This window comes from Coturnix japonica, chromosome 14, assembly GCF_054131305.1.
Source record: "Coturnix japonica strain WE chromosome 14, WE-NBRP24, whole genome shotgun sequence".
NCBI classification, from domain to species: domain Eukaryota; kingdom Metazoa; phylum Chordata; class Aves; order Galliformes; family Phasianidae; genus Coturnix; species Coturnix japonica.
The window spans coordinates 5,359,058-5,377,972 of record NC_140676.1 but is presented as its reverse complement, the minus strand read 5'-3'; the positions used below and the strand labels follow the sequence as shown (position 1 = coordinate 5,377,972).

The following is an 18,915-nucleotide window of genomic DNA, read 5'->3' as shown; positions in this document are numbered from 1 at the left end:
AGGCAGAGCTGGATTCGGGTTAAGGGAGACACATATCTGTGGTATGTCATGAGGTCGGCCCCTGTGTGTTGATGGCTACAGGAAGGGCCCGAGCAGGCCGTCCTGCCTCAAGGACGAATGAGAGCAGCGCTTTGGGAGCGCCTGGGAGGATCGTTGGAGCCCGGTGTGTGAGGGGCGGCGCTCAGCTCAGCTCAGCTCAGCGGGGCCGATGCGGGTGGAGCCGGGGATGCCCCGTCCAGGTGGGGCTGGGGCTGTGCCGGGCGCTGCCGGCCGCGTCCCTGTCAGCCCAATGGAGAGAGGCGCTGCGCGCACGCGCCATCGAGGGCGGCCGGGGAGGGAGGGGGGGGGCCGCTGCTCGCCGAAGGTTGGGGGTAGGGGCGGCCCCGCCCCTTCCTCGCCGCAGTGAGTAGCGAGCGGGCGGCCATGTTGTGCGGGGGGGAGGGGAGGAAGGAGTTGAGAGGAGACGGGAGAGACTCCCTCACACACACGGCACAAGATGGCCGGGGAAGCAGCCGCCGCCGCCGCCCGGCTCCCGAGCGCTCTCCCAGCCGCTCGGAACAAGGGGGTCCGACGGGCGCTCCGGGCGCCGGGGCTCGGCGGTTACCTCGGGCCCGGCGCTGCGGGGGCTCTGGGGGCGACGGAGCGCGGTCGGGAGAGCTGCTGAAGGGCTGCGACGGGCGAAGGGCAATGGCGCCGGGCTGCTGAGCCCTGCCCGAGCCTCGCCCTCGGCGGGCGGGAGCGGAGCCGTCCTCAGGGCGCCGGCTGGGCGAGGAGGGCAGCGGCGCCCCGTCCTCGGGGCCCTCGTCGGCCGGCAGCGGGCTGCGATCGCCGGTAAGTGGCCGAGCCGCCCCTCTCCTCATTGTCCTTTGTCCTTGGGAGGAAAAACAAAATGTCCTTGGAGCCGGGAGGGGGAGGGGGCCGCTGGAGCTCCCGCCGTCGTCCCCCCTCCCCCCCCGCCCCTCTCCCCGAGTGCAGCCCGGGGGACCCCGGCTCTTCTCCCCGAGCTCCTCCGGGCCGAGAGGAGACCGTGGGGCCGGGGGACCGCGGTACCGCAGACCGAGTCCCGCTCCGCGCCCTCCCCGCCATGTCTCGGGCTGCAGAGCGCTCCCCGCCCCCCGCGTGCGGGGCTGCCCCGGGGCCGGGGAACCGTGGACGGGGACGACGGCGGGCGGCAGCGAACGGGGGGCTGCGGGACCGGACCGCTCCGTGCAGCGCCCAGCCGCCCTACGACTGTGCCGCAGCAACGAGAGCCCGGGGGGTGCAGACCGTGGCACGGCAGCAGTTACGTGTTCAACCCCGTCTGTTTAAAGAGTGTTTGCTGCCCGTCGCTGCTCGGGTCGGGGATATGTTTTCGTAGTTGATAAGAACAAAGACGCCATGTCCTTTTCTCTTAAAAATAAAACTTAGTGGTTTTTTTTTGGTTTTTTTTTGGTGGGGTGTTGGCTTTTAACTCTTTCTAAACCAGCAAGAAAAAAAACAGGCTGCGGATGAGACAGCTCGGTACTTTATTGAGACAATGGATAGGAATATACCGCACTTGGAAAGCAGTTGTTCAGGTGTTGAACTTTAAAGAAAACTCCAACAATTACGGATGAGACGATTTTGCGATTTAAAGGGCAATACGAAAACTTCCAAACACGAGGAAAACAAAGATCGGCGGTGCCAAGTCTGTAGTTTAAAGTTGGCAAAACACTGCTGTTGTGATTTAGGCGACGGTAGGAGAAGAAAAGGTCTTTATTGAAATAGGAATTATGCGATATGGAGGCGAATGGGCTCCCGTGTGACAGTAGAAGCTTTTAAAAAGCATTTATTGGGTGACAGTTTTGTTCCTGCTGTTCAGCCTGTGCATTTTACGGGCAGCTTGCAGTCGTTTCTGTTTATGTAGCATTTCTATCGTTGTTTTGCTTGTTAATAATTTAGAAGTTGTCCAACACCTATTGCAAGACTTTAGAAAAATGCAAGTTTAAATGGAATGCCTGGGGTTGGTTTTGTGCTGGTTTATGTTCAGCAATGACCAATTTAGGGATAAAACTCTAATTCCAAATGTACGAGAAGTCACTGCAGCAAAAAAAGAAGGTAAATATTAAGAATGTGGGTTTAAATTGGGTATTGTGAGTAGCCATATTTATTGCATTCATCTGTTGGACGGGATTAGAAAAACTCCATGCAGGTTTTAAATGCTGCAGTTAGAGGTAAAGCCACCTTCTCCTTTTTTCCTCTGCAAACGTGAATCCATCGTTGCAACAATGAAAGCTGCCTTTATATACAGATGGAGATAGAAGTTGGAGCAGCCATTGGACTTGGATCACCTTTACGCAGGGTGCTTTGTACCTTTATTTTAGCTTTGGATTATGGCTTTGGAATTCCAGCAACAGTTCTGCAGCGTGGAATAGGTTCTGCCATGCAGACTTTGCTGTACAGAAAGTTCCAGCTTTAGGCGGGGGGGCTGGATTTATTTTTTTCCTCCTTTTTGTATATGAGGGGATGTATTTTTCCAATAGCTTTGGTTTGTTTCTTTCAGCTGCTGAAGCCAAAATAGCAGCTCACTCTCACAATAAATAGCGATTTTTAACCTATTTGGTTTAATAATTGTAGATTTTTACGTACATAGGATGTTGGTATTTTAATGAAGATCCTTAATGTAACGTGAAAACGATTTTTAAATTACCCACATACGAATGGAATTATTTCCAACTTCTTCCAGTGTATAAAGTAGTGCTGGTAAATGTAACCGCTGCAGAGTTACATGGTGGGGCTTCACACAAAAAGCGAGGGAAGTTGGCTGGAGGTGATGCAGACGTGGTGTAGCTTGTGTTGAGGAGCAGAATTTGGGATCTGATTAAAGGTCAGAGAGCTGAAGGCTTTAAAAGTGTATTTGAAAGAGCGCAAAAAGAACCTTATTTGGGGAAATCAGGTAACTCTTGACTTAGCTTTCAGGGAGAATGACAGAAACCATTTCAGAACTTGCAGCGATAGCAAGTAATTTTAAACAGCGTTGCATAGCCCACTTAGGGAGACTTTAATGTGGGATGAGTGCAGGGACTGAGAGTTGTTCTCCAATACAGAAGTTACTCCTAAGGAAAAACTCAACTGCTTAAACATTTGATCTTTTAGTCGAAGCAATGGGAGACGGAGCAGATTCCAGCTCTTCATGCAGCAATAGAGATGGTGCGTGTTGTGTGTCAGTCACTTTTCATCTGGGTTTTTCTTCAGCCAAGTACATACACTCACCCGTACTTTTATTTTTAGAGTTGAGTTAGAAAGATACAGTTACTGCTATTGTAAGTTTTTCCGAACTTAATAATTATCTAAAGGCCAATATATTTCAAGCATCTTGTCCTAATTTTCTAAAGCCAAATGCTGAATGTTTGCTTGTTTTATTACAGGTAGAATTCCATGAACAATGCCTTATATTCCTGAATGGCTTCCAGAAGAATCGTTGGTACCTTATTTTCTTAGGTAAGAGTGGTTATAACTTGTGTTAGTACGTCCTGCTTTATTAGTGCTGTGGGGAAAAAATCCATTGAAGTTGGGAGGGACGTGTTTTATAAATGGTCTGGACTTGTTGGGTGCGTTCTTTCTGCAGACATGGATAGAAATACATGACATACATGCCACCTCTCCTGGGTCACTTTAGCTTTTTTATGGTTATTTATGAAAGTGGATTGTGTATGTGTAAATACACACTTGTGTTGCATTTGAGGGAAATAGCAGTATATTTGTATAAAGCTGCATGTGTCCCGTTTCACCTGTGAAAACATACATTCAGCTTCAAAAATAGTGCATTTTTTGTACTTGCAGTGTTTGTAGCATTAAAGTTCGGACACATGGTAACATCTGTATGTGACAGCAGCAACTTGAGGCTTCAGGTATTTCTGCACAAAACCATTCTGCAGGGTCTTCTTCATTTTTGGAGACCTGAGTGTTAATGCTTGACAAATACAGATATTACCTTTTTGTATTCTAGATATGAGTTGTATGAATCGTAAGACACCTGACGTGTTTTCAAGTAGTTAATATTGGTCAAGAGCATTAAGACCATAAATAAAACCTGCGTGTGTCTTTCTACTCTGACAGACTTGTTTCTTTTGCTGTGTTTTTCTTTAAAGGCTGTTAATGGATACGGAGGATTCAGATGGCTGGTCAAGTAAAAACCTTGATCAGAGCTCAGTGCTGTGTGTGCCAGGTATGTTACACCATTGGCTTTTTGTTTTTAATTTTAGATGTGTGGGGTTTTTTTAATGCGAAATAAACACGGCGTGTTTAAGCTCAGACATCATTGAATTTTCTTTTGAATCTCAGTGCATTTGAGAACTGCTGTTACGTGCTAAATAATGTTCTTGTCTCTTCACTAATTTTCTAACGTTTTGATGTCATTCATAAGGCATTTTTTAAGAGTCCGAAATGAGCATAACTGAAATAAGGCTGTGCTTATGGGAGCTGCCACTCTTGTTAATGGCAACTAGTTTAATCAAACTTTAGAAATACTTAAATTGAAGGTATTGATTTATTACCAGGTGATGTGTGTGAGTTTTTACGTACTATTTTTACAGAAGAAACACAGAAATTCTCTTTTCAACATAATTTTACGCTTAAAAGCCTAAACCTAAATTCCACACTGTGAATAAAAAAAAATCTGTCCTAGCAATATTAGTTTTCAGCATTTTAATGTCTTATTATTATTATTACATTTTGAGGTTCTATGTTTAGAGACAGAGTAATGTGTTACTTTTGTGCCACGCTTTCACCACTGTGTAATTAAAAGTTGGGAATCTTGTCTGTCTGTCTTAACTGGCTCCTTTTCACAGCTTACGATGCTGATGTCCTCCAATGTAAATTCGGGACCTCAGAGCTTAAATGCATCTACTTGGAGATATGTAGCAGAATTCTCAGAAATACTCCTGACAATTTGTTTTTAAATAAATACATAATTTACCCTGATCAGTTAAGAAGACCGGTCTTACAGACTTACCTTTGTGCAGCTATTCTCCTTGGCTTGGGTGAAGCTTCAGCCTGCTCGTATAGGACGAGTTCTATACCTCTTTTCATTAAGCATTTTAAAACTGTTTGTATTGTGATGAACTTTAGCAGTAACTTGCTGCAGATGATAGGCAAGGTGGAAATGAGTTCATGTTTTCAGGTAATAGACACACAACATGCACCGTGGCTGTGCTGCAACATAACACAGCTAATTAGAAACAGAAGGGCTTGTTCAGTGTATTGTGGACCTTCGTTGTGCATGTGCCTGAGAAGTTTGAGAAGTAGAAAGATGCAGTAGGAATGATCTGATGCCTTGAGAAGAACAGCAGAACATACTTGAAACCCTGTGTGAATCTTCACTTACGAGAGGCCAGAATTACCAGGCGTATTACAGTCTCTTATGTAGACTAAGCTGTGATTCACGTAAAAGCATATTCAGACCCTGGTGGTAATAATGGAACCAGTCAAAGTTGAGATTTGTGTCCTGAAATTATATATCCTTAAGCTATTGAAATCACTTTTAATTGACTTGCTTTTATAAAGTGCTTGTGAGCTGAGTCATCTTGACTGACCTGAGCATTTTAGAATGCATACAAAATTGAGCTCTTCAGTCTTAATTGTTTTATATACTTTGTATTCCATCACAATGCTGTTCGTGCTGAATAGATACTTACAATACAAACAGCTTTAAATGTCCTTTGCTGTTTTTGTGACCTCTTTGGAGCCTCTTTTGTTTTATTTTATTGGTAGGAACAATGTGTTTTCATCTAGTAAATGGCAGCTCGCTCCTTAGTTAGGTAGACCTTATTGGGCTAGATATGTGTTACTGGGGACTCAAGGAAAGGTTTAAGTTAATGACCACACTGCAGCATATTAGTGAGGTGTAACATTTGTAGGATTGGCAGCTTATGTGGAAGACCAGTGTCATGGCTGTAGGTTGTATCGTCTTCACAAAAATACATTCTTAGTTGCTCCTGATAAAGAATGTAATGTCAAGTAAGTGGTTTAAGAGCAGCTATTCTCACCTCACCTTATGAAAGGAGATGTGCTTTCCTGCTTCATGGACACAGTAGTGTTGATCTCTTAGTGAGGGAGTAGGATCTGTGATGCAAAGTGTGTTTTCTGTGGGGGACTTAGGACATCTCTTTGTAATATGGAAACATAAGACACAACTGTAAGGCTACCAAAGGAGTCCACGTTTGTTTTAAAATCTGATCGCGTGACATCTACAGCAATTATTGTGATTAGCTTGATTAAAAGGTGTTCAATTTACCATGTATGAAAGAACGCTAAATGGGAAACAGATGGGTTAATCATCTTAAGCTTGTCTTGGCATAAGCCTCCAGCTTTTGTGGTGCATTTAATAGTTAGGGAGTGAATACCTCATGGGTATTACCAATTGTAAACTGAATTGCTACGGTGTGTTTGAAAATAGTGAAAAAACGATCACTTGTTTATGTACATTAACATATATCTTAGTGCTTTTAGAAAACTCACTGCTTGATTCATCTATTCACCGTAGAGAAGTTTGACTACTTGTTAGTAATGCCACCACGACAAATACTGGATCTGTTTCCCAACATTTCTCTGAGTTGGGAGGCGTGCTTTCTGCTCAGCTCTGAACTTCAGTGTTCAGGTAGAAGCAGCTTTTACTCTATTCTGTTACGGAGCTGGATCTTATATTCTCATTGAAGTTTTAGAGAAATTACCTTAAACGAATGCTAACTCTGGACTTAAAGAAAACAAAATAGCTTGAAGGTAGATGATGTATTTCTTTCCGTTGTTAAAAGTGACTGAGTGCTTTCAGTTGAAAACCTGTCAGTGATTAGCTTTACCTGGTTTTCACATATTAAATCATTCATTTCGAGGGTTTTATTGAGTGTAATGTTAGATATAGGAGAGAAGGAGTTTGGAAGGGCATAATTAGGCCTCTTTATCTAGTTCATATCTTAAGCTTTTTATGTGTGTTCTGAGTAAATGACTGATAGGTGCCTCTAGAATGATCAAAAGCCGGCAACCATGTTGTGTTCTGCAGGGCACTCATCCACCATTTTAGAAGTGCCTTCGTTTTGTGCTCTCATTTAGTAACAGCTGTTGGATGACATTTTAAATACATGTTTTAAACATGTAAATCCCATGTTCATTTTGATCTCCTTCATGTTTATGCCACTTAAGGACTCAAGGTCTTCATTATTTCTCCTTCCTAAGGGGATTTTTTCCCATATTAATTGTTTCAACTAAATTAACTCAGTTCATCCGTTTTTCTTTCTACTCATCTGAGTAGCTATCAGTTTGAAGATGACAATTAGTAATACTGTAGGAGATTAACCACGCTCTGCTATCACCATACAGATTCATTTTTACTTTGTTGGAGGCTGTGTTCTAGTATCAATAGATTCTGAGAGGTCATGAGAGAAGCACTTTCTTTCTACATGTTAGAAGGCAGCTTGTGTGTCTCATGATTGTAGATTGATTGGCATGGATGAAATTGAGTCAAAAAAAGGAGAGGGATGGGTGAGTTCTTGACATTTCAGGTTTTATTGTAATCTTTCTACCTCTGCATAACATGATTCTTAATTGATGTTTATTGATGGGGTTTGCCAATAAGCATTTTCCAAGCAGAATTTTCATATCTGGGTCTTGACTATAATGGGCAACTTTGTAGGATACAGATCAGATAACTTGTTCCATGCAAGTCTGTTAAACTATCCTACTGCATCTAACTGATACCACCTATTCGTAAATCAGTATTTTAATTACTTTTATGTGGAAGGCAGATCAGTTTCAGCATGTTTCCACTTAGTGCCTGTTTATTTTTAGGGGATTTATGGATAGTTTTTTGGGGGGGAGAGTTGTACAGATTCTTTGGTAACATGTTGCCCAGTCATCCCTCAGGTTCTTCATAAAAATGCCTTCCATGCTTCATGCTTGGGTTTGGTTTTATTCAAGAGGAGACCTTCTGCCATAAGCTTAGGCTCCTGTTCTGATCTTATGCATCTTTGTCTTTTCTGTTTTTATTTTTTTTATTATTATTAATTTAAGCATTTAACATGCTGTTTTCCCTGCAGATGTGATGAGGAAATGATTTACTGTAAGCAAAATAACTGCTCTTGGTTGAAGCACTGGTAAGTTATTATTCCTAATAATGTTTACATTTTAGCTGTAAAAACAACTGAAAATGAAAAGAACCAACATGTGGGTGTAATGTTGAACTTGCTGAAGTTGTTGGCTGAATACATTCTGAAGTTCTTGGGAACGTGTTGCTGTGCATGTGTGTGTTCCTACAAGGCTCACATAGGACCACAGCAGCATCTTGCTGAGCTGTAAGAAATGAAATCTGTCTTTCTGGAGAAGAGCTTTCACATGTAATTGTTGTATTCTGGTCTGCTGCTTCTGTCACTGAACTCCATATTTATGAGCACTATTGAATCATAAATTTGCTAGTTTAGGAGGGTTTGATACACAAAGCCTGTCACAACAAGGGAATACTCTGCACTTAAAATTTAGGTAACAAATGGTGTGGAAAGTGTCGCAGCAGGAGAAATTTGCTTTAGCAGCATTTCATGTTGTATTTCCATGCTTTTGTCAGCCTCAAGTGAGGGGCTTTGAGCAGAGAGTAATTGTCTCTATAGACTTTTTTATTCCACGATTATTCTGTCTCTGTTCATCTTTCAGAGTGTTTCTGCTTTGCAGGAAGTTGTCTGTAATGTTGTTACAGCTTGCTGCATTAAACTAATAGCTGATAAATTTTCATTTAAGAATCATTCCCCATATAATCAAAATGTAAAAATGACAAACTTGAGTAGAAGAGTTTATTCAGTTCTGCACTGAATGAACATGAGGATGGGATAGTCTCCATCTTCCTTTACTGGAAGTGGTTTGGTCTCAACGGCCGTTTGCTGTCTCTGGCACGTTTTGTGACTCTTAGGAGCTGTCCCTGGAAATACTCAAGTCCTTTTGTTTTCCCGTCTGCTCAAAGTTCCAGCTCCCTGGTTCTACATTTTCAGTTAGGACGTCCATTGGATTTGTGTAACTCAAGTGACTTCTAGTAGGAGCTCTGTATTCCTGCGGAACTGTGCTTCAGAATGTATATTTCTTTAAAAGAGACAGTTTCTTGGAGCCAGTTCTTGCAGTTTGAAGGGGTATCTGATTGAGCAGTGCCTGCCTTAGGCTGCAGGTAGCTTGAAAAGAAATGCTGTTCCAAGATGCACTTATTTCACTGATACATGATAGCTGTTAACTTTCAACTGGCTGTGTGAGCAGTGACCTCCAGCAACCGTTCTTAACTAGAACGAAATGCCATCAAAGCTGCCTCACGTGCTAGAAAAGCAACTGCTCCAAGTCACTTGCTTCCTTCTGTTCTACTCCTGTGATGTGAGGATTAAGGTAGAGCTGTTTTGAAAGGAAAAAGGAGTATGGGGGAGGAGTCCTTATTCACTCCATGGAGTGAACAAAACCTGTTGTGGCCTTTGCTACTTTTTTGTTACACTTAATTATGGAGCATTTTATCACTGAATGTGTGGGGTCATTAAGTGAAAGAGTAGAATAGACTAACCTTAAGGAATTCAGTTTAGTGTGCAGGCTGGTTTTAGTCATCTTTGCTCAGTGTTTCACCACTTCTACTGTCCTCTGCATTTTATTATGTTCTTTTACAAGTATTAAGCTAACTTCCATTGTACAGGCATATGTAAAACAACTTATTTCTTCAGATGCTCTAAGCAGATATTGTTCTTTCTAGCTGTTCCTTTGAAACTCTTGCTGAGCTGCTGTCCACTGTTACCTTTCTTCCCTGTTCATCTGCTATAATCTCTAAACATGATTTATTAATATGTTATGCTTCAATATGAAATATTTGCCTCTTTCTTTCATTTTTCTGTATGTTTTCCCATTTTCTGTCATTGAAAAGTAAATGGATCATGTCACGTTTGGTTTGTTGAGGAGGAATTAGGCTTAAAGTTACACACTGGGTAATTTTTCCATCCTCATTTTGTAATCTTTACCTCAATGAGGGGATGAATGTGGAACTCACAGTTGGAGATATTTGTCTTCAAGGTGTGTTATTTCAAAATGAATTTGAGTAAGAACATTGCCATGTTTGTGCCCTGAAAGGATATTTGAGTACCGTATCTGGTTACCAACATAGATCATAGCTTTCAAAATGTTTAAAAATACTTTTTAAATGCTTCCAATTTGAAATTCCTTTCTTAATTAGAAGGGAGAGGAAAACAGTAGGAGCTTTAATGAAGCCAACATACTTTGCTATATGCACTAAAATCTGTGTGATTTATGTTCATTCAGGTGCTCTTTATTTAAATGCAACTTATGGTTGGCTTTGAAAATAATACTCCTGAAAAGTGCAACAATGTGTGGAAGCCCTTGGTCGCATCTTAAATTAATCTTTAAAGCTGTGAAACCTGCAATACTGCTTTTCTCAGCTAAAAATCCCTGATCCCACGAGTTGTGCTTTCACTGCTGTGCTGACCGAACATGCAGTAATGTGAAAGGGGGCTTAGGACTGCCCAAAGCACGGAGTTACTCAGAGGCAACAGAGGGCACATCTGCTTTTCCTTCTAGTGTAGAAGTTACCAGAAGTATCTTCGAAATCTTTAACGAGTTTTGAAAGTCACATTTTTAATCAGTTTTGAAGTACAGAACTTGAGGTTTTGCCTGCCAGAACCTCGTTATGTCTATTCAGCTCCCTCAGTTGGAGTCCATTTCTTCAGCTGGCAATTCCTAATCTTGTGTACAAGCCTTTGGAGTATGAAAAACTTCAGTCTGAGGAAGTTGTAACTGTGTTGGTGTCTTACACACTTGCACTGATGATGATTGTTTTATATCTTGTCATTGGTCTTCAATCTCAAGACTGGAGAAATAAAGGCTTTCAATTGACAAAAAATAAGAGACCGCAGTTTTGGCAGCAGGGGATGTCTGTTGCTGCTTTGGTCTTTGAATAGACACAGTATCACACAAGTAATTATCTGAAACAAAAGCTGTGTAAACACTAAGGTTTCAAAAATGTTACCAGTTTGCCAGGTTTGTCAATATGTTACCAATGTTACCAGTTAAGGGAAACAGTGTTACATTGGCTGCCCAGCTCCTTTATCTTGTCTGTAACACCGGGTATGGAAACAAATATATCAAATAGTAGGTAATAGGAATTGCAAAAACAGGGCTATTGCCTGACTGATGTTACAGGAGGAATTAAGTTTTCCTGTGATCTGGCAGAAATTGGCTATTCCATGGTTACAGTAAATGCAAGATCACTGCATGTGGCTTAGTGGAGAAGTACATTTTAGCAGTGTACTGAAATTTCTTAGCAATCTTTTTCATAAAGACAACTTGTAAGTAAATTTAAGTCCTGTGAAATCATTTAGTGAAGAAGTAAGTTTCACGTGAAGCTTATTGATGGCTCTTAAGACTTCAGCCGTTACTGTGGCATCTCCTTGATATATGAACAACTTGTAGACCAGTAGCTGTTGCAGCATTTTCTTAATGATGCCAACAGTTGTTTACTGCTAATTACTTTGCAAGGTCAAAAGAAGAGTGTGAAGTGAATGTGGCAGGGTTACTTGCAACGGTTCTTGTACAACCAAATGTAAGTGAACCTAGTGAAGAAATTTGCCCTTCAATTTTTCTTGGCAGATCTCATTAGTGTCTAAGGCAGAAAGCTAACTCCACTGAAAAGGGCCTTTCAAGGTTGAGTGATATATAAGTAAGTCACATTTTTTGAGAGGTGGGGAAGCTATTATCAGTAATTAAATCCACTTATTTCTTGAAATAAATAAAACGCTTTAAAGAGATTATTTGTAGGTCTACCAATGCGTTCCTGTTAGTGCTCCTGAATATTTGATCATAACAGTAACGTACAACTTTGTGTTGGTGATGGCTTTTTCCTCACATTTTGGATCATGTTTGAGCATTATTGTTAAACATACCCAAAGTATTACTTCATTTTCAAATGGCTGAATGAGTTTGAAATTAGGCTAGTGTATAAAATAAGAGTCCAGACCAACCAACCAACCCACAAACTGTTTCTTTAGTTTAGCAATGAATAGAAACCAATCCAGATATTTAATTTGTCCCAATTGAGGATGAATCGAAGCTTGAAACAAAGAACTTAGGCAAATATGTGCATTTTCAAAAGCAGAAATCAAAGATCTCCTGACTAAATACTGTGAGTAGCACAAGTGATGCACAGTGTTTATTAAGCAGAGTGAATGACCAGATCCTGCATTCCACTCCTATGTGTTGTGCTGCTTTTCCATTGTGTTTAGAACAAGGAATAAACTTGTCTATGGAAGAGTGGAACGTAAGGCCCAAAGGTGATTGTGGAAGTCAGATGGAGGCTTGCTGCAATGGTTCCATCTCTTCATTTTGCTTTTACTGGTAATTTTGAGAGGAGAATGGAGAACTGTGGGCAGTGGGGGGCCACTAGATGGCTCCACTGATTCTTGCTGTACTGTGGGTAATTTCTGTATCCCTCATGGAATATGCCCAGGACTCCCAGGAGCAGCACAGGGGTGGAGTTAACTTTCAGACTAAAACGAGGTTAAAGCTGTGCACATTCAAATGAAAAAAGAACCAACACATTGTTAGAGTGCAGGTACTCAAAATCATGAAGCCATTATAAAATCTTTATTGTGTTTCATCCCCTGTGGTCATTGTCAGTTTTCAAATGATGTTTTTACCGTAAAGTAACTTCTTGTACTTGATTTTTGAGTGCTAAGAGCATGAGTAGTTTCCTTGAAGTACCCAAGCTTATTTTTCTTGGAAGAAAACATAAAGATGGAGACATTTGATTTTTGTTTATCCACATAGAATTCATTTGAGGAGTTTGGTTTTTTTTCTTCATTCACCTGTGGGCTGGATTGTTGTTATGTGAAAACTGAAGCTGGAATATGGTTCAGAAGTAGTATGGTGGCTCTGCTATAGCAACTAATGTAACTTGTGACCATATTCATCTGCTTTTTGACATGTTTCTTCTCGGTATTAACCAGATCAGCCATCCTGTTTGTTCATAAGTGTGCGTTTTTTTTTTTGTTGGACTGTATGTCTTCCATAAGCTAGAAAACTGGATTATGATGGTGTAGTTTTAAGGACGTCCTGTTTAGAGTCACCGTCTTTATATAGGAACCCAGTTTTCATACTTCTGTGTTGGTTTTGATGGTGTTTGAAGAAAGGAGAGTGGACAGCGGTTAAAAATTTTTGGGTTAATTATAATTAAATTGGCTTTTCTAAGCTTTGTCAACTTTAACTGCTGGGTCGAACCAATAAAGATGGTTCCCAGGGCAAATATCCCATGTTTCCCATTATTGATTTATTTAGTGTTTTAACGCTAGAAGGGAAAAAAATAAATAAATGGAGCTTATGGAGCCTTGAAAAGGTTCTTGAAGTTGAAATCATTCTTCCTCTGCTTCTTTACAGTTTGGATTAAAGTTCATCTTTTTGATTTTTGAACTGATGACCTTTTTGTGAAACAAGTCGATATTTTTGGGTGCATGATATGGAATGAAGCGTATTCAAAGTTACGGTTGTTGAATGTCTTAGTTTAAAGATAAGATGATCTGTATTCCAACAGCATTTTTCTTTTAATTTTCCATAAAGAATCCAGTAAGATGAAGAATGTCAAAAGGAGTCTACGAATGAGACCAAGATGGCAGTTCCACTCTTGATTGAGAGTTTGAGGAAGTGGACTAATGCATGAGTGCTGTGATAAATCTGTCCAAGAAAAGGACGTTAAAACATGGACTCGTGTCTTTTTTAAACCAGAGAAGATCTGGGTTGTGATCATCCAATCAAAATGGACTTTGCACTTGAATTAATCAGGGGACTGTCAGTGCTTTATCCAGTGCTGGATCTGTTTGAGGATTGGGTGGTAAAATTTGATTCTCAGATTATATGTGCTTAAGAGGGAAATGGATTTGGTAAGAAATCTGTTACTATCCCATTGGACAAAATGTATTTATTATTTTTTTTTTAAAGTGACTTAATAAAAGGTTTTGGTTTCCTTCATGCTTTGTGTTTGTCCTTTCTGGCTGAATCTTTTCTTGGTCGTGTTGATATTTAAGTGTGTTATATTTTCGGTTGCTATGAAAGTGAGAAATACTTTAGCTGCCAAGCACTAAAGGCAAGGTAAATTTTTTTATGTTCTTGATGTTTAAAATGTGGTTTTCATTTACAAATGATCTTCACTTTGCTATGACTTCTAATGAATATTCATTCTGGTTTGTTCATTCAGGTGCTTAACATTGGCCATTTCCCTAACCTTGGTGTGTTGTCAGGGTGCTTCTGCTAAACTTTCTCAAGTTATTTTAAGGTGGATTCGGTATCATCTTGAAGGCTGGGCAAATGTGTTATAATAAAGGAGTACTTAAATGTTTTCTGTTGGGTTTGTTAGATGTGCTCATTCACTGGTGTGTGGGTACAGAAACTGTTACCAGACTTCCTGGACAACATACTTCCTAAACAGTCTATTTTCTTAAAATTGTTCTGTGTACCTGATCTGTTTCACTGCTATTTAATGTGGACAGGGCTTCCTGATTCTGTACCATGTATTTGATGAGGAAAACTGTGTTAATTTTCTGACTGCTGCAGATGATGGTTGCTTTTTCTAATGAATTTGAAGGTGGTTCTTACGTTAAAAAAACTTCTTTCCAGATTTTTCGTGAATGAAATAATTGAACTGTATTTCGAGTACGTTTCACTTGAAATTCGTGGTTGTCTGTGTCAGATTGGTCTTCGTGTGAAGGACAAATCTCATTCTGTGGACTTAAGCAATGGAGTTTTGTTTTTAAAAACAGAAAACAAAATGGGCTGTTCAGTGATTTTGCTCTTTTAGGCCTCTTTGGAAATATCCACTCTTACCATAATGAATTGTTGATACTTATTTGATGATGCTATTTCAATGATGCGCGCCTGCCTGTTGAAGTTTGCTTTTGCCGTGCGTTATGTGGTGGTGTTGGATGTTGGTACCAACTTAGAGATCCACATTCAGATGAGTGGATTTAACCCAAAGCATTTTCAGTTGTGTTGTCGTACTCCTTGGTTCTAGTTTAGGTGTTAAGGTTCTTCTGTAAGTCATTGGTTAACTTGTGTTCAGTGAAGTGGATGCTGACAGCAGAGTGTACTGTATCGTACCTCTTGGTATGGAGATGTGATAGATTGTTGGCAGAAATGGACAGCTTGTGTGTAGAGTTCAAAGGAAGTATCTTGGTTCAGCTGGTGGAAGCCAGTGTTTCCGAGCTGTTGGGATGCTGTGCTGTGGACAGTCCTTGTAGACACTGGAACTTGCCCATTGCCCTCTTCCCCTCCATTGGTTACCCAATGGCTGATTTCCGTCTCTGGTTGTGATGGCTACAAATATGGAAGAAGTCCATGTGATTTAAGTTGTCTGTTGCTTGTGGGGAAACAAATGGTGGTCAGGATGCAAGAGGCTGGGAATGGTTGGTTCTCCTCCATGTCCTCTGTGATATGTCTTCTCAGCACCCCAGGATGTTGGACTGTAGATGCGGGTTGATTTCTGAATACGCATCTTGGCTATTTCGCGGCTTTGAATTCTTTTGTTTAAAATCTCTTGGCGAGTATTAATGATTTAAGAGTGGAAATGAAAAAATAATTCATTTAATGGTGTGAGACTTGTTCTACAGCAATGCCTTCACATCTCTGATGAAAATGCCATAGCTGTTGGATTAGTGTTGCTGGGGCAGACCACTAGGGAGGCGCTGTTGAGCTGGAAGGGGTCGGTAGCACTGTGGGGCTTTTTCAGGAGCTCGTGGCACTTCTGTTCCAAGCACTAACTGCAAATACTGGATGACAGAAGGAAGAGCTTTTGTCTAGGGGTACTATGGCTTAGCTTAAAAATAAGCCCCCCTTGGGTGGGGTGACCCCCAAGGTGGGCAGTTGCTGGCTGCATGGCTGTGAGCTCCACTGCCATTCTTTCAAAATGGCTTGTAGCAGCACCACTTCCTGTCCAGGGAGGAAGTAATTTTAGCCCATGCACTGAAATATTTAGCAAATCTTTAAAACAAAAGGAACAAATTACGTTTCTTTCTGGTTTTAAAAGAGTGGCTGAGCCACAGGGGGTTAAGGTGCCCCTTCTGCTGGGGTAGTTGGAAGGAGCCAGGGCTGTGGGGGGTAGCAGGCACCCTTTAGGTGGAGGCTATCTCTTTTTTTGGTAGAAATGAAGGGGTGGGTCTATGGTACATCACCTGAGTTGTGGGGTAAATGTAGAGAGTGTCAATCAAAGGCAGAGCTCAGAGCTGGGAAGGAGCTCTAGATGGCGGCTGTGCCTTAGAGAGAGCGCGCTCAGCTCCGTGCCTTCCCCAACACTTTACGCAACTTTCCCTAACTTTCGGGCAGCCTCAGGGGGCCCCCACAGCCCCTTGCCTCTCCTAGGCACTAATAGGGGGCCGAGCGGACCTTTTTCGGGCAGAAAAGCAGCTTTTGAGGGCTCCTTTTTCGTGCCTTGCTGGAAAGAAGAAGCCGTGGAGAGAGCCCAGGTCGTTGTTTTTCCAGCTTAGAAGCCATGGCGTACCTCCATTTTTGTGCGCTCTCCTAATGAGCTTTTTCCCCCGGACATTTTTGTACTAATTATCGTTTCTTTTGCTTTACCGACAGCATATTTTTGAGGATTAGAATATATATATTTTTTTCTTTTTTCTGAATTTGGTATTTTATCATTCGAACTCTAAATATTTTGGATCTAATGTTTTACCACGAGCCGAAACTAACATCGACTTGGTCCTGGCGGCGGTGCATGGATCAGGTAGGTGAGCAATTAATAATAATAATTTTTAGATTTCTGCCGTTTGGAATACTTTGATTTTCGACCGATTTGGGCTGTATTCGGATGACGCAATAAGATAGAGATTATTTGCATCCAGTGTTACTTTGGGAAAGTTTGCAGGATGCTCCCCTCCGATGTTTATTCCCCTGTATTTTTTTTCCCCTTAAAAATGATTATTTGTTTTAAATCTCCGTTCTGCTGTGTCGATGGGTTTTGTGTATTGTTATAACAATATCATTGCAGCGTCAGGACTTTGTTCCTGATAATGAAAGCCAGTGAAACGAGCTGGGACCTTACCTTTCTTTCAACTTTTGACAGTAAATACCTGGGCACAGGACTTCAAAGCAAGCAGACATCCCTGACCCCCTCTTATTATTTAAGAATAAAAAGATGATGAGAAATAAGGACAAAAGCCAAGGAGAGGAGGGTTCAGTCCACAGCAATGCATCAAGGTACGATCTATCAACTTTCTTTTCTTTTTTTTTTTTTTTCTCTCTAAAACCTGTGAATGCCCTGTTTGCTTTGACAGCCACGGGTTACTGTCAGTGCTCCCTATAGAACATTTTCCTGATTTTTGTTGCCTTTTTAAGGAATGACCTTGAGATTGTTAGCATGCCACACCCTAATTTATTTTTTATTTTTTTTCTCGGTAGCAATTTCTGAAAGTTGTGTTGTGACTTAAGGGCCCATGTCACAGTCAAAAGGTACCGTACCTTTATTCAGGGGAGCCCTTTTCTCTGTAGGGTGTTTTTCCAGCTTTTCAATTTCGGTTTTTAGGTTTTTTGTGCTGTGAAAAATGACCTTGTCGGTTTAGCCATTGCTGCATTGCACCATTTTACATACAAGGCGGATTTTTTTTTTTCTTTGAAGAATCTCAGAAGTCTAAACTTTAACTGAAGGCCATACAGAAGCCTGGTGTAGTAGTAAATTATAGTAAATAGACCTAAGAAAAAGTTACATGAATGAAAAATAGCTCATTTTAAAATATAAACTGGGAAGTGCCTTTCTGTCCGACAGCCCTTACTTCATTTTTTATTTGAGCTTGTGGAACTTTGATGCTGTTTTGATATTTTTAGGATATTTTCATACAATTTAGACTCAACTTTTCTCCGGTGGTCGTGGCATTTTGTATTATAAAATATAACCTAGGGCTGCTAACAAGAGGCTGCAAATGCATTGTCTGTTTATTTAATGCATTATTGCTCGGAGGATTTTTGTTTATTTTGTGCAGTAATTAGATTATTTCCAGATTTTAATCAATTGATCCTTGATGTAGGAAAAGTATGGAATACTGAAATTGCTGGTTCGTTAAGAATACATGATTGTAACTATTAATTGCTCCTTTTTATATTAAATGGGTCGACTTAAAGAGAGAAAAGAGCAAAAAAAAAAAAAAAAAAGGAAATGAATTTTACATGCATTTATTTTGTCTTCTGGTTTGTAAACACGCCGAGTTTTGCATTTTGTTCATTTGGATGGGATTCTGGCCTGTTTCTTATTTTCCCTTTGGTGTGAAGTAATTTTGAAGGCATGCTAATAAAACAAATTCTGAACAGTTTGTTGTATCACACGTACTTTTATGTGACGTTTGCAGGTGTTTGGTATTTTTGATGCCCATTATTTAACCTTATTTAAACGCACACTTGAAATACTGTGGGAATGTGTCTGTTATCAGAGTACTGTGACACCTGAAAATATATATATACATGTGTGTATTTATGGTATGGGGGATGTGTTGAGACTACTGACGAATTTTAAATCCTAAAATGGATATGGGTAAGTTTAAAATGATTATTAATAAATCGAGCTTCGGGGATGTTGAAACACAACATATAGCACCTATACAGCTGTGTTATAATAATGCAATCTGAACAGAAGGCAGATTTTCAAACCACGATGTTGGTGTTGTTGGAAATACTGCTTTATAAGCCTGATTTTTTCACTAAAATAGGAGCATTCACTTTGTTTTTCTGGTCGCTTTAAGTGCGGATTGCCAGCTAAAGCAATAGTAGGTGTGATTTGCTCAGGATATCTAAATTAAGGTAGCGCATCTGCTTGAAATTCTGTCCTGAATATGAGGTGCAAACAGAGACATCTAGCAGTAGAAGAGCTTTGTGTTTTTTGTCCTCGGGGTGATTCTATTTGCATAG

General features: G+C 40.8%; 2 protein-coding genes across 11 annotated transcripts in view; both read left to right on the top strand.

Annotated features, from left to right (window-relative positions):
* Nucleotides 1-889: 889 nt before the first annotated feature.
* On the top strand, nucleotides 890-13,992 carry LOC146758442 (uncharacterized). Of its 2 annotated transcripts, none has more exons than XM_085514946.1 (5): nucleotides 890-2,076; nucleotides 3,387-3,459; nucleotides 4,110-4,186; nucleotides 8,049-8,105; nucleotides 13,585-13,992. In XM_085514946.1, the coding sequence occupies exon 1, from the start codon at nucleotides 890-892 to the stop codon at nucleotides 1,355-1,357; it is 468 nt and encodes a 155-aa protein (XP_085371072.1). In that variant the 3' UTR covers nucleotides 1,358-2,076; nucleotides 3,387-3,459; nucleotides 4,110-4,186; nucleotides 8,049-8,105; nucleotides 13,585-13,992. The 2 variants fall into 2 exon arrangements, with proteins under 2 accessions (XP_085371072.1, XP_085371073.1); XM_085514947.1 differs by lacking the exon at nucleotides 13,585-13,992 and adding an exon at nucleotides 11,623-13,315.
* A 2,242-nt stretch (nucleotides 13,993-16,234) lies between these two features.
* CHD2 (chromodomain helicase DNA binding protein 2) overlaps nucleotides 16,235-18,915 on the top strand; it is a 46,847-nt gene continuing 44,166 nt past the window's right edge. For 7 of the 9 annotated variants that reach the window (XM_085514945.1, XM_085514940.1, XM_085514939.1 and 4 more), the window contains exons 1-2: nucleotides 16,235-16,744; nucleotides 17,084-17,217. Coding sequence is in view for 7 of the 9 variants with exons in the window: in XM_085514940.1 (XP_085371066.1) it covers nucleotides 17,156-17,217 (62 nt within the window). In the remaining 2 variants the exon portion in view is untranslated. Of the gene's footprint in view, nucleotides 16,749-17,083; nucleotides 17,218-18,915 lie in introns of all 9 variants that reach the window. The other 2 variants (XM_032446881.2, XM_085514937.1) reach the window with 1 other exon arrangement.

Excerpts from the sequence above, each read along its gene's own strand:
- LOC146758442 (XM_085514946.1), top strand. The coding sequence starts at position 890 with ATGTCCTTGGAGCCGGGAGGGGGAGGGGGCCGCTGGAGCTCCCGCCGT.